Here is a 13393-nt window from a genome sequence, read left to right on the forward strand (position 1 = left end):
TATTAAAAATAACCCAGATTTACAGTACAGTATTTGTATTATATTCAGATCAAGAACACTTGCAGGGATTGGAATATTCAACCATTGATAACAAAGCATAATAATTTATCATAATCAAAATGAAAAAGACAAAATATGAATAACATTTATAAAGTTAAAAGCCTGTAAAGAGTAACAAATGGGAGATAAATCATAATCTAATTTTGATAAAAATTAAGGGTTTTCTCCCATTATATATCAAAATGGTCTGACAACCCAATTCATAAGGTACAAAAATGTAGTGCAATTCTTTATACAATTACATAGTTTTAACAGAATAAGACCTTCCTTTTCTCAAAAAAGTGACGCTACCCAAATTTGAACTTGATCTGAGTTTTGTGGTAATAAACATTGTGTGTAAGTCTCATAACATTTGGTTGAGGCTTACTTAAGTAGAGAACAGAAACTAAAAATTCAGTAATTTTTCTATTTGTAAACACGAATAACTCTAGAACGGTTGTGTATAAGTTTTATAACATTTGGTTGAGACAAACTAAAGTTAGAAAACGGAAACGAAAAATTCAGCTATTTTTATGTTTATAAAGGGACATAACTCAAGAATGTTAAAAGTGTCGCCACCAAATTTCGTACTTAATCTGTATTATGTAGTAATAAGCATTGTGTATAAGTTTCATAACATTTGGTTGAGGCAAACTAAAGTTAGAAAACGGAAACAAAAAATTTGTACTTGATCTTAGTTTTGTGGTAATGAATATTGTGTATAGGTTTCATAATGTTTGGTTGGGGCAAACTTAAGTTACAGAATGGAAACTAAAAAATTTTCAATCTTTCGATTTATAAAGGGGCATAACCCATAATGGTTAAAGTGACACTACCCAAATTCAACTTGATCTGTGTTTTATCAGTGGAAAGCAAAATTAAACATTGCATAAAAATTATCAGCTCTAACTCAAAATATTGACAAATTTCATGTGAAGGGGGTCTGAATTTAAGTACATATTCAGACTCATTTTTACCTTTTTCAACTGACAATACTTGACCTGAAAGTTCATGAATATTTTTTTTTAAGTTAATTTCATCTTAGTCACTTTATGCTTGTAGGCAAGGAAAATCAAAGGGAGATAATTGTTGTCTCAGACAAACCATCTTTTATTTTTCTGTAATCACAGTGTAGCATCACCACCAGATAAAGGTACCCCCAAAGAGATGGAAAAAACAAATGTCAAGTCAGGTGAGGTCAAATTCTTCTTATTTTCATTATCTTCCATTTTTTTCCTTTCTGCAGAAGGTGTAAAAATAAACAAACACCTGAATTACTTTGATACTGTCCACTCAGTTAAACCCTTTAACTCACCTATAGTTGTGAAGATACCTATTGTCCATGTCAATCAAGGACAATCAATACAAAACAATACAGTTTTTACCTGAGAAGGAGCATCTCAAAGTTGTATCACAACTAAGTTAATGTTTACACCTTCTGCAGAAAGGAAAAAAAATGCCCATCAAAATCCAAAAAAGATTTTATCTTTCTGAAACACAAAATGCACTTAACTTTATAACTTTATCATAAAGGGAGTCAGCATGCATAGTCACCAATTTTCCTGAAACCTAGCCTGACCTTAAAATTAGGTGAATAGGTAGGAAAATGCCTCCCAAAGTGTTGCTAGGCCACATTTGGCATGGGAACCAAGTCAATAAGTTTTCCCGTACATTTTGAGGAATTTAGCATTGAAATAACATCTACTTTTCAGGCATTCTGAAGCAAAAACAGATTTTGTTTAATGATATTTGTTAATATTTTTCAGAAACATGATACTAACCAAACATAACAGCAATGTCATATATATAAATAATATTTTGGTTGAATATTGTCACAACCGAAAGGAGTAGAGGTCATTTTTCATTGTATTTGTGAAGGCAAATTATACACATTTATCATGAATAAAATATACAGTTTTGCATCCACCTCCATTTAAGTTGTGGTAATAAATATAAAGTATCAACGTTTCTAGTCAATAATTTACAACAAAATGTTTGGGATTCAGGGTGCTAAGATGATTGCTATGGTAACCAAAATGTGTCATTTTTGTTTTTTTTCTTCAGAAATTCAACCATGTTATTAAGATTACCCGAGAAACATAATTACTATTGAATGACTATGATGTGAAACTATTGAACAGTAAGTGACATTCAATTTAACCCAAGGTCAAAGGTTATCGATGACCTTGACCTTTGACGTTGCATATATTATTTGGATTTTGTAAGAAAAGATAATAGAAAGAAGCAAGTGATATGTGAGGAAACTGTTTTCTTTATAAAATTAGTAATCCTTTTGAAAAACTCACATTGTATGTACTGAATTGTTGAATTACACTGACTTGATTGTGCATATGCATAATTCAGGATAGTTGATTAAATGGAAAATTCAATTTCAAGGTTGAAAAAAATAAGGGTCTAATTACAAATCCAAATACAAAAATAAGATGTGGTATGATTGCCAATGAGACAACTATCCACAAGAGAACAAATGTTATTTTTAAGACAGATCCTTTGAATCTACAAAAACAAGGCGAAATAAACAAAATTACTTAGAGAACTACCAATTTATTTCTTTGTTTAGGGTTGGGCTTTTGAGCAAGAGGTTTTGCGTGGACAGAATAATAATTTTCACCCGTTATAAGGCTGGATTGATAGTTCATTTTTTTTTTTAAATATTTTCCATTGTGTACACATCTATTTCTTTTTTCAAATCATATGTGCATCTGAATGTACAGAAAATTCATTTTCAGAATGTCTTGGGCAAAATAATTGATCTTCAGTTCTAGACATCACATTCATTTCTTTCAGCATTCCTAATCCCCATCACAAAATATAGAATGGTCTTCCCAAGCTAATAGAAATACTCTGAATCTGCTCAATTGCTACTTTTGTATTCTGTGGATAATGTAAAAAAAACTCCTTCTTAAAAACAAATACATCGTGTGTTCTGAAAAATTTACTTTTTTTCATGTAGATTTTTTCTTGATGTTCACATTATCTTCCTGTCTATTATAGTAAAAGCTAATTGTAGAATCTCAAAATTTAGCTGAAAACATTCTTTTTAGGCAAGAACTGCTTAAGAAATTTGATTCACAATTTCAACAATGTTAAGCCATTGGTAAATCTTATCTTTAAGCTCATTTAAGCTGTATACTTAATTTTTAAAGAAACCATTATTTTATAAAATGCTTTTTGTATTTCAAAACTATGCAAATGAAAGTCTTTAATGAGTTCATCAAAAGAAATTATACTATACCGTGTGCAAATAATTACTTGGTTTACTTAGAAATATAATCTTCATCTTCTTGCATTTTCCTATAAATTTATCCTTTTTAAATATAATTATAAAAATATATAGATAACCGTTTATTTTTTTCTTTCCTACCATTTGCACTGTTTAAAGTACAAATCCTTATAAAAGTACTGTTTTATACAATGTATATATTATGATGATTGTATTATATGTATTACAAGCGATGAAACTTTAATAAAATATTGAATCTGAATCTGTATGTGTACTTATAAAGAAACACAATCTGTGGGGAGTAAAATACTATTACAAAAAAGTAATACAATTGTATAGTATGTATACAGTAATATAAATAAGTATAAAATATAAACTATGAAATTGACTATATAAATAATGGTGATTGTTAGTAAATAAAGTGGTAAACAATACACTAGTTCAAAGTGTGCCTTTTATATACAAATGATAACTTTAACTATAATACAGAGGCACAAGTTATGTCATAAAAATGTTTATATATCTACAAAATGAGCAAAGAATAAGCAAATTCGACTATTAAAAGTAATTACAATATTTGAGATAAACGGTCAAGGTTGCCTATTCCAAATAAGTTTTTTTTTGTTTGATTAAGCAATCATTCTGATTTATTCCAAATAAGTTTTTTGTTTGTTTGATTAAGCGATCATTTTGATAAAATCATTCATATCTTTCTTAAAAATACAGAGGATGGATGTTTCATTAAATACTGTTTTCAGTTGAATTTAAGTCGTTCCGACCTTTCCAAATACTAAATTTTCCCGAAAACACTATAAAAATTCCAATATTTATTTGCGTTTTATCAAGATCTTGATTATATCCAATATTCATGCTCTATGCACAGAGATAGCAATCTTTTTATTTCTTCGATGATGTTTTGAATTTTATAACAACAATAGAATAGATGCTCTTGGATTTCAAAATATTTGCCACATAAAGTTACATAGGCCATTTCCATAGTGATTTCCATTGGAATGGGAAAATATTGTTTGATACAGGCAGCTTGTGAAGCTTTTTCAAAACTGATTACCAGTCTAGTTCCGTATTAAATGTTCTATTCCATTTAATTTTTACATTTTGCACTAGTAAATTTATTTAGTATTTTTTGTAATGATTTTAATTGATTTTTTTCTGGGGGGAATAAATTTTCTTTCCATATCATATATTTTTTTATTATTGATATTTATGTGTTTCAAATTTGTTGGATTACTAATGGTGTCGGACCACCAATTCAATTTAGAATGTATGTAAAAGTAGCCATTCCTCGAGTAAAAATAGTGCTTTTGATGATATTGTTTACTTTAACTAATTACAAACAAATTTGCAGAAATGATGCTTTTGGTGATGAGAAATATATGTAGACCTTTTTGAGCTAAAATTTACTTGTCCATGAGTTTGCATTAAAAATTGAGGATGAATGCGATCCACGATATACTTCTTTAAGATTGCGTGGGGATTGATTTCTTTATTCAGATTGTATTCGCATATCCAATTACGTTTTTATCTATTAGTTTATTGAATATTATTTTATTACTATAGGTTTCCATTTCGATATGCCAAACATCTTTTATTTTGGTGATATGACTCTTAGTAAAGGAAGAGAAGAGCAAAGTTTTACCAAATATATTCTCTTCAAGAATGCTATTTTTTAACGTTCAGTCATTTTACTATAAACTTCACACCATGCAGTAACCGCATTTTGATAAAAAACAAGAGTGCACACGCTGAAATGTCTCGCCTTCTTTACTAACCATTTATATTATGTGGATAGTCCTAAATGAAAGCTTTACTACAACTATTACATAAACTTAACATGATCCAAGATAATGAAGTCAAGGTCATATAAACCAAAAGAGAAATACATGTACACCTTACAATTATTCAATACACTAAATATAGTTGACCTATTGCTTATAGTTTCTAAGAAACTGAGACTTAACCAAGAAAACTAAACATTGACCAATGAATCGTGAAAATGAGGTCAAGGTCAGATGAACCATGCAAGGTAGACATGAACAGCTTACAATCCTTCCATACAACAAATATAGCTGACCTATTGCTTATAGTTTAAGAAAAACAGACTGAAACACATAAACTTAACACTGAGCAATGAACCGTGAAAATGAGGTCAAGGTCAAATAAAACCTGTGAGACTGACATGTACATCATAGAATATTTCCATACACCAAATATAGTTGACTTATTGCATATAGTATAAGAAAAAAGACCAAAACTCAAAAACTTAACTTTGACCACTGAACCATGAAAATGAGGTCAAAGTCAGATGACACCTGCCAGTTGGACATGTACACCTTACAATCATTCCATACACCAAATATAGAAGACCTATTGCATAAAGTATAAGAAAAACGGACCAAAACACAAAAACTAAACTATAACCACTGAACCATGAAAATGAGGTCAAGGTCAGATGACACCTGCCAGCTAGACATGTACACCTTACAATCATTCCATACACCAAATATAGTAGACCTATTGCATACAGTATAAGAAAAACAGACCAAAACACAAAAACTTAACTATAACCACTGAACCATGAAAATGAGGTCAAGGTCAGATGACACCTGCCAGTTGGACATGTACACCTTACAGTCCTTCCATACACCGAATATACTAGACCTATTGCTTATAGTATCTGAGATATGGACTTGACCACCAAAACTTAACCTTGTTCACTGATCCATGAAATGAGGTCGAGGTCAAGTGAAAACTGTCTGACAGGCATGAGGACCTTGCAAGGTACGCACATACAAAATATAGTTTTCCTATTACTTATAATAAGAGAGAATTTAACATTACAAAAAATCTTAACTTTTTTTTCAAGTAGTCACTGAACCATGAAAATGAGGTCAAGGACATTGGACATGTGACTGACCGAAACTTCGTAACATGAGGCATCCATATACAAAGTATGAAGCATCCAGGTCTTCCACCTTCTTAAATATAAAGCTTTTAAGAAGTTAGATAACGCCGCCGCCGCCGGATCACTATCCCTATGTCGAGCTTTCTGCGACAAAAGTCGCAGGCTCAACAAAAATGACTTATACTTAATTTTAATTCTATTTAGATCTTTACAGGTACATACAAAAATACCCGGTATTCAATACCAATTTTTTGTCAAAGCGTTTAAGCCAGTATTTGGCAATTGCAATTCCTACTTTGTGTTGCACTTTCTAAAATTCTGTAAATTAAGTTTATGTCTTTGCTTGTTACTAAATTTTCCAAACTGATAATTTTGATCCCCCTAAGCCTAAATCAATTTATAGAAAGAATTAGCAAAAACAACAACAATATATGTCTGAAGTATTAACGTTCAGAAGTTCTTTGGTATATTTTGGTCGGTCTATGGTGTTCCGTCACACTGGTATTCTGTGGTGTTGTGGTAAAAAAAAAAAACAATCCAAATGGCTAAATCAGTAAAAAGAAAATATTAGCAATTTACAGATATAGAAATTAAGGCCCAAGAGGTCATATATATGTTAAGGTTCATCATAACCTTTTGGCTAATATGGCCGTATTTACACCACAAATTTTACTGAGTACAGACAGACCTGTGCACCTGGAAAAGTTTAGAGGCATGGTAGGAACTAGATAATTTTAAATGCATTTTATGTTTCAGAAAATCAAAAACTTTTCTGGATTTTGCTATTCATTTTTTTCATTCATGCAGAAGGTGCCAAAATAAACTAAGTTGGGACTGAGACTACTATTATATGTATAGTAGTCTCAGGTTGGGAGAGAGGTTTGAGAAGCTTCCCTCATATGATAAATGGTGTGAGTACCGGTAGTATTAATTTAAATGGACAATGGATGTACAATAGACTTCTACAAACAATAGGTGATTTAAAATGTGTAACTGTAACTTTTATATATCTAGGTCCTGCCATGCCTTAAAACTTTCCTAGATGCATCTGTTTGTCTGTTTGTAGATTTTGTGGTGTGAACATGGCCATAATTTTTCAATTCCTTTTGAAGAACCTTAATGGGATTTCGTTACCACAAATTATGATGAACCTTAAACAAGGGGAAGGTCTAAAAACAGGACAGATAAAACCAGGACAGTTATTTTTGATACGATTTCATCTGTAACTTTTGTTTTAAAAAACATATTGTTAAAATCTAAATTGTATAATAAAAACCAGGGTCTTTACTTACATTATTTGTAAAAAAAATTAAAATAAAAAAAATTAATAAGTAAAAAAAAATCTGCCAGGACAGTTAAATTTTAAGAAAATTATGGCGGAAATTGCAGAGAAAAGTTTACTTATAATTGAAGTAATTTCTCCAAAACAACTGTCTGGCATAATATTTTTGTACGATTATAAAGTTTAGGGAATAATCATTCTAAAAATCTAGAATTTAATATATTTTTCGATTTTTAAAGGTAAAAAAATCTGCCAGGACAGTAGCCTGTTACGTAAGAATTCTTTTTGAAATTAGCTCAAAATCAAAATATAAAGTTAAATATCTTCTTCAAAATGAATGTCTGGTAGGCAAATTTTGATTCATTGGAAAGATTTAAATATAAGCTTTAAGAAAATATAAAAAAATATGAACTTTTATTTCATTAACACAAAAAAAATCTGCCAGGACAGTAGCCTTTTGCGTCAGAAATTTTGTTGAAATTCGCTAAAAATCAATGGATCAATTTGAATATTTTCTTCAAAATGCATGTCTGGTAAGCAAATTTGTGTTCATTGGAAAGTTTGAATTATCAGCTTTATGAAAATATAAGTTTTATGAACTTTTATTTTGTAAACATAAAAAAAAAATCTGCCAGGACAGTAGCCTGTTATGTAAGAATTCTTTTTGAAATTAGCTCAAAATCAAAATATAAAGTTAAATATCTTCTTCAAAATGAATGTCTGGTAAGCAAATTTTGGTTCATTGGAAAGTTTGAAATATAAGCTTTAAGAAAATTAAAAAATATGGACCCTTTATTTCATTAACACAAAAAAAAATCTGCCAGGACACTAGTCTACTCCGTTAAATTTCTGTACAAATGGTGGAAATTAACAATGCAATTTCTAACTATAAATGAAATAGTTTCTTTATTGCGAATGTCTGGCATACTATTTTGAAACTATTATAAACATGATAAAGTAACAGACCCAATTATTAAATTAAAATAATGAAATTGAACAATTTTCATTTTAAAAGTAAATATAAATCTGCCAGGACAGTAACTTAATATACAATTCCTTGTTATGTCTCAAGACCCTCTCTTAACTAGAAAGTTGAATAGATTATTATTATTTTTGTTATTAGTTGTAAAGTTTGAACAATAAATCTAGGAAAATATAATAAAATGCTCCGCTGGGCGCAGCTTGATACGACCGCAGAGGTCGAACCCTGAACAGTTGGGGCAAATATGGACACAACATTCAAGTTTGATACAGCTCTGAATTTGGATTGTGATTAAATATTTGACACAGCATAGGTTTCTGACACAGAATGAATGTGGTCTAAGAACTTAAATTTTTTTAATTTACCTATTATGGTCCAATATCCCAAATCTAAATACATGGTTAGATTCAGCATATCAAAGAATCCAAAGAATTCAATTTTTGATGAAATCATTCAAAGTTTAATTTTGGACCCTTTTGACCTCAATGTGGACCAATTTGATAACAGGGCCCAAAAATCAAAATACATGGTTAGATTCAGCATATCAAAGAACCCCATATGTTCAATTTTTGTTAAAATCAAACGAAGTTTAATTTTGGACCCCAACTTGGACCAACTTAAAAACTGGGCCCATAATCAAAAATCTAAACACATGTTAAGATTCAGCATATCAAAGAACCCCATATATTCAATTTTTGTTAAAATCAAACTAAGTTTAATTTTGGACCCCAACTTGGACAAACTTGAAAACTGGGCCCATAATAAAAAATCTAAACACATGTTTAGATTCAGCATATCAAAGAACCCCAAGAATTCAATTTTTGTTAAAATCAAACTAAGTTTAATTTTGGACCCTTTGGACCTTAATGTAGACCAATTTAAAAAACGGGACCCAAAATTTAAAATCTAAATACACGGTTAGATTTGGCATATCAAAGAACCCCAATAATTCAATTTTTGATGAAATAAAACAAAGTTTAATTTTGGACCCTTTTGACCTCAATATGAACCAATTTGATAGCGGGGCCCACAAATAAAAAATATAAATACATGGTTAGATTCAGCATATCAAAGAACCCCATATATTCATTTTTTGTTGAAATCAAACAAAGTTTAATTTTGGACCCCAATTTGGACCAACTTGAAAACTGGGCCCGAAATCAAAAATCTAAATACATGTTTGGATTCAGCATATCAAAGAACCCCATATATTCTTTTTTGTTAAAATCAAACTAAGTTTAATTTTGGACCCTTTGGACCTTAATGTAGACCAATTTGAAAACTGGACCCAAAATTAATAATCTAAATACACGGTCAGATTTGGCATAACAAATAAATAAATGTGGTCAAAGATTTTACAAATCTAATGCGCCACTGTGCAATTAAAGATTACTTCTTGAAATTTTTCAATATTTGAAATTTGAAAAAAAAATAATATTTGAAGAATAATTCCTTTTTTATTTCTGAAATCTGAAATGAGAAAAATTGACCCCCCACAATTTCTTTTTAACCCCCCCCCCCCCCCTTTTTTCCCCAAAAAAATTCTTTCCCTCAAGATATGGTCATAATCTCAATTCAAATTTCCAATGGAATTTGCAACCATAATTACCCATTTAAATTTACCATAGTGCTAACTTAATCTATTTTATAATAGAATTTAAAATATGGTGTCAAATCTTTCATATGGATGTTTTTGTACAAAAAAAAAAGATGCAACATTTGCAGATATTTTTACTGGTCTTCCTTTATAAATATGCATTTCTTTAAACATAATTTAAAGGCAGTGTAAGGGAAGTAATCAAAATGTTGTATGTGGATTACCTCTCTTACACTGTTTTAAATTGTCTTAATTGTTCATTAACCATTACTTTATACATAATTTAAAAGCAGTGTAAGGGAGATAATTCAAATGATGTATTTGATTTATCTCCCTTAGACTGCTTTATATTATGTTTTGTACTAAAGTATTTGTCCATATAAAAATGCTTGTTTTTTGCCCCTTTTTGGGCCCGTAATTCCTAAAATTTTGAGGCAATTACCCCCAAAATCAATCCCAGCATTCCCTTTGTGATATGGAACCTTGTGGTACAATGTCAGAGAGATCCATACACTAACACACAAGTTATGTCTGGAAGTTACAAAAATGCTTATTTTTGGCCCCTTTTTCCTTAACTGTTGGTACCATAACCCCCAAAATCAATCCCAACCTTCCTTTTGTGGTATTGAACCTTATGGTAAAATTTCATAGAGATCCATTCACTTAAACTAAAGTTAGAGTGCGAAAACCAATGTGTCTTAGGACGACGACGACGACGACGCCAACGTAATACCAATATACGATCGCAAATTATTTTGCGGTCGTATAAAAATGTTCATTTGATAATAGATCAATATTTCAAAAGTCGTCCTAAAGCTAAATATTTGGTTGGCATGTGCCAAACTTTACAACCAGTCAACGAATCTGTGTATTTGTGTATTCTGTTATGTTAACCGTAAACCAAGCGTGTGGTAATGAATACCTATGAGAAGATATTTATTAAGAATACAATTGGAAAAAAAAAATCGAAACACTATCTGATTGTATATTTAAAAGTAAAAATTGATTAGATCTCAATTTTACAGAAAGCATCAAAGAATGTAGTTTTACACCTACACAGGGCCAAGCTGTACAAATTCATCATACAGGGCATTCACACTGGGTCACGTCTTTAAACAAACAATCGATAAAGTTCATGTACAGCACACTAACAACATCTGCAGAAATACAACTTTCACAAATATATTCACATGATAGAAAACGTCGGTTGGTCAAAATACCAGAAGTCCAGAAACAAACTAATTCCATAGATTGTGGGTTGTTTGCAATTGCAAATGCTGAAGAATTTTGTTTTACAAGTTTTTCAGGTGGGATACATGTAGAATTTGACATTGAACTTTTTAGAGAACATCTTGTGATTTGTTTAGAAAAAGGTGGATTTATTCCATTTCCAAAGAAAAAAATTATCATGAAAGGTAAACCGAAATATAAAACTAGTGTGGTGGAATGTAATTGTGAGTGTGGCAAATGTGATTCAGAAGAAGACATATTAGGGTGTGAATGGCAGAAAGGAGTTAAGAAATGCAACATTTGGAAACCCGTTTCGTGTACTGGGATAAAAGAAGGTGTCACATTCCTGTGACCTAAACACATTTCTAATTAGTGAATTAATACCTTTTGAAGGATTTAACACCAATCATTGACTTTACAGTTTTTATTACTGTCAAAACGTTATTTACCTGACTTAATTTGTTAAGATTTTACTTCCGTTATGAAAAAAAAAGATTTTGCAGTTTTAAACATTTGTGTTTTTGTCATTCTCTTACATATACATATGTATGTGTATGAAATGTTTTCGATTGATAAAATATGAGCCCATGCCCCTTCAATGTCCTGTTTGCTGCCTTTAATAAACTGAAAAGAGATCAAATTAATCAACAATTACAAAATTAGTAAATATTTTTTAAAATGAACACACCAATAATTTTGTTTTCTAAATATCATGAATATAGTCACTTTAATTATTTTAACACTGATAAAGCTTAAACTGCAAACTTTGAATGAAATGAAAAAAATCATTCTATGAAAATTACTTTTAAATTTGAAACAAATTTCTTCACTAGTTCCGATGTAATAAGGTACTGTCCTGGCAGATTTGTTTTACCTAGAGAAATGATTAAAAAATAAATTCATAGATTTTGTTTAATGATTTGGTCCTAACGTTATAAGATAAAAAAAAAAGTTTGCCAGACAATGGTAATAAAGATAGGATTTCTTTTATAATTAAAAAATATTACGTTGATTTCCGCCATCTATACAAACATCTAACACAGTTGGCTACTGTCCTGGCAGATTTTTTATTTATGTTTACAAAATTAAAGTACATAAAATTTTATATTTTCATAAAGCTGATAATTCAAACTTTCCAATGAACACAAATTTGTTTACCAGACATGCATTTTGAAGAAAATATTCAAATTGATCCATTGATTTTGAGCGAATTTCAACAAAATTTCTGACACAAAAGGCTACTGTCCTGGCAGATTTTTTTTGTGTTAATGAAATAAAAGTTCATATTTGTTTTTATTTTCTTAAAGCTTATATTTAAATCTTTCCAATGAACCAAAATTTGCGTACCAGACATCCATTTTGAAGAAGATATTTCACTTTATATTTTGATTTTGAGCTAATTTCAAAAAGAATTCTTGCGTAACAGGCTACTGTCCTGGCAGATTTTTTTACCTTTGTAAGACGAAATAAATATTGAATTATAGATTTTTGGAATAATTATTCCTTAAACTTTATAATCGAACAAAAATATTATGCTAGACAGTTGTTTTGGAGAAATCATTTCAATTGTAAGTAAATTTTTCTCTGCAATTTCAGTCATTTTTTTCTTAAAATTTAACTGTCCTGGCAGATTTTTTTTTACTTTATTAATTTTTTATTTTAATTTTTTTACAAATAATGTAGGAAAATACCCTGTTCTTTAATACACAGTTTAAATTTTAACAGTATGTTGGTTAAAACAAAGGTTACAGGTAAAGACTTATCAAAAATAACTGTTCTGGTTTTAACTTTTACTGTATCTGTCCTGTTAATAGACCTTCCCACTTAAACAAGGATTATAAATCCTTGTCCATGTGCATCTAACTTTCAAGTTCCTGTCCTACATTCTACAAAATGACCCCTACAAAAATAGGAGTTGTCATCTGTTTCAGTGTTTGGAAACTCAAAGTTTCTGATTTCTATTGACTATCGTGTGTAATAATTTTTCCCGCAGTTTAAAAGGATTTTGTAAGTTTAAGATTTCACACTAAACTTCATTTCAGAAAACGTTTTATTGATCGTGTACTGAGCTAAGCATTTTAACGCCTCCACATACA

General features: G+C 30.0%; 1 protein-coding gene across 4 annotated transcripts in view; it reads right to left on the reverse strand.

Moving 5' to 3' along the window:
• Positions 1 to 13314, reverse strand: part of LOC127738699 (E3 ubiquitin-protein ligase FANCL-like) — a 32979-nt gene extending 19665 nt beyond the window's left edge. For 2 of the 4 annotated variants that reach the window (XM_052250040.1, XM_052250038.1), the window contains exon 1: positions 13202 to 13314. In XM_052250040.1, the coding sequence (XP_052106000.1) occupies positions 13202 to 13219 (18 nt within the window). In that variant the 5' untranslated portion in view covers positions 13220 to 13314. Of the gene's footprint in view, positions 1 to 13085 lie in introns of all 4 variants that reach the window. The other 2 variants (XM_052250041.1, XM_052250042.1) reach the window with 2 other exon arrangements.
• Between the last annotated feature and the right edge of the window lie 79 nt (positions 13315 to 13393).

This window comes from Mytilus californianus, unplaced genomic scaffold, assembly GCF_021869535.1.
Source record: "Mytilus californianus isolate M0D057914Y unplaced genomic scaffold, xbMytCali1.0.p SCAF_4, whole genome shotgun sequence".
NCBI lineage: Eukaryota > Metazoa > Mollusca > Bivalvia > Mytilida > Mytilidae > Mytilus > Mytilus californianus.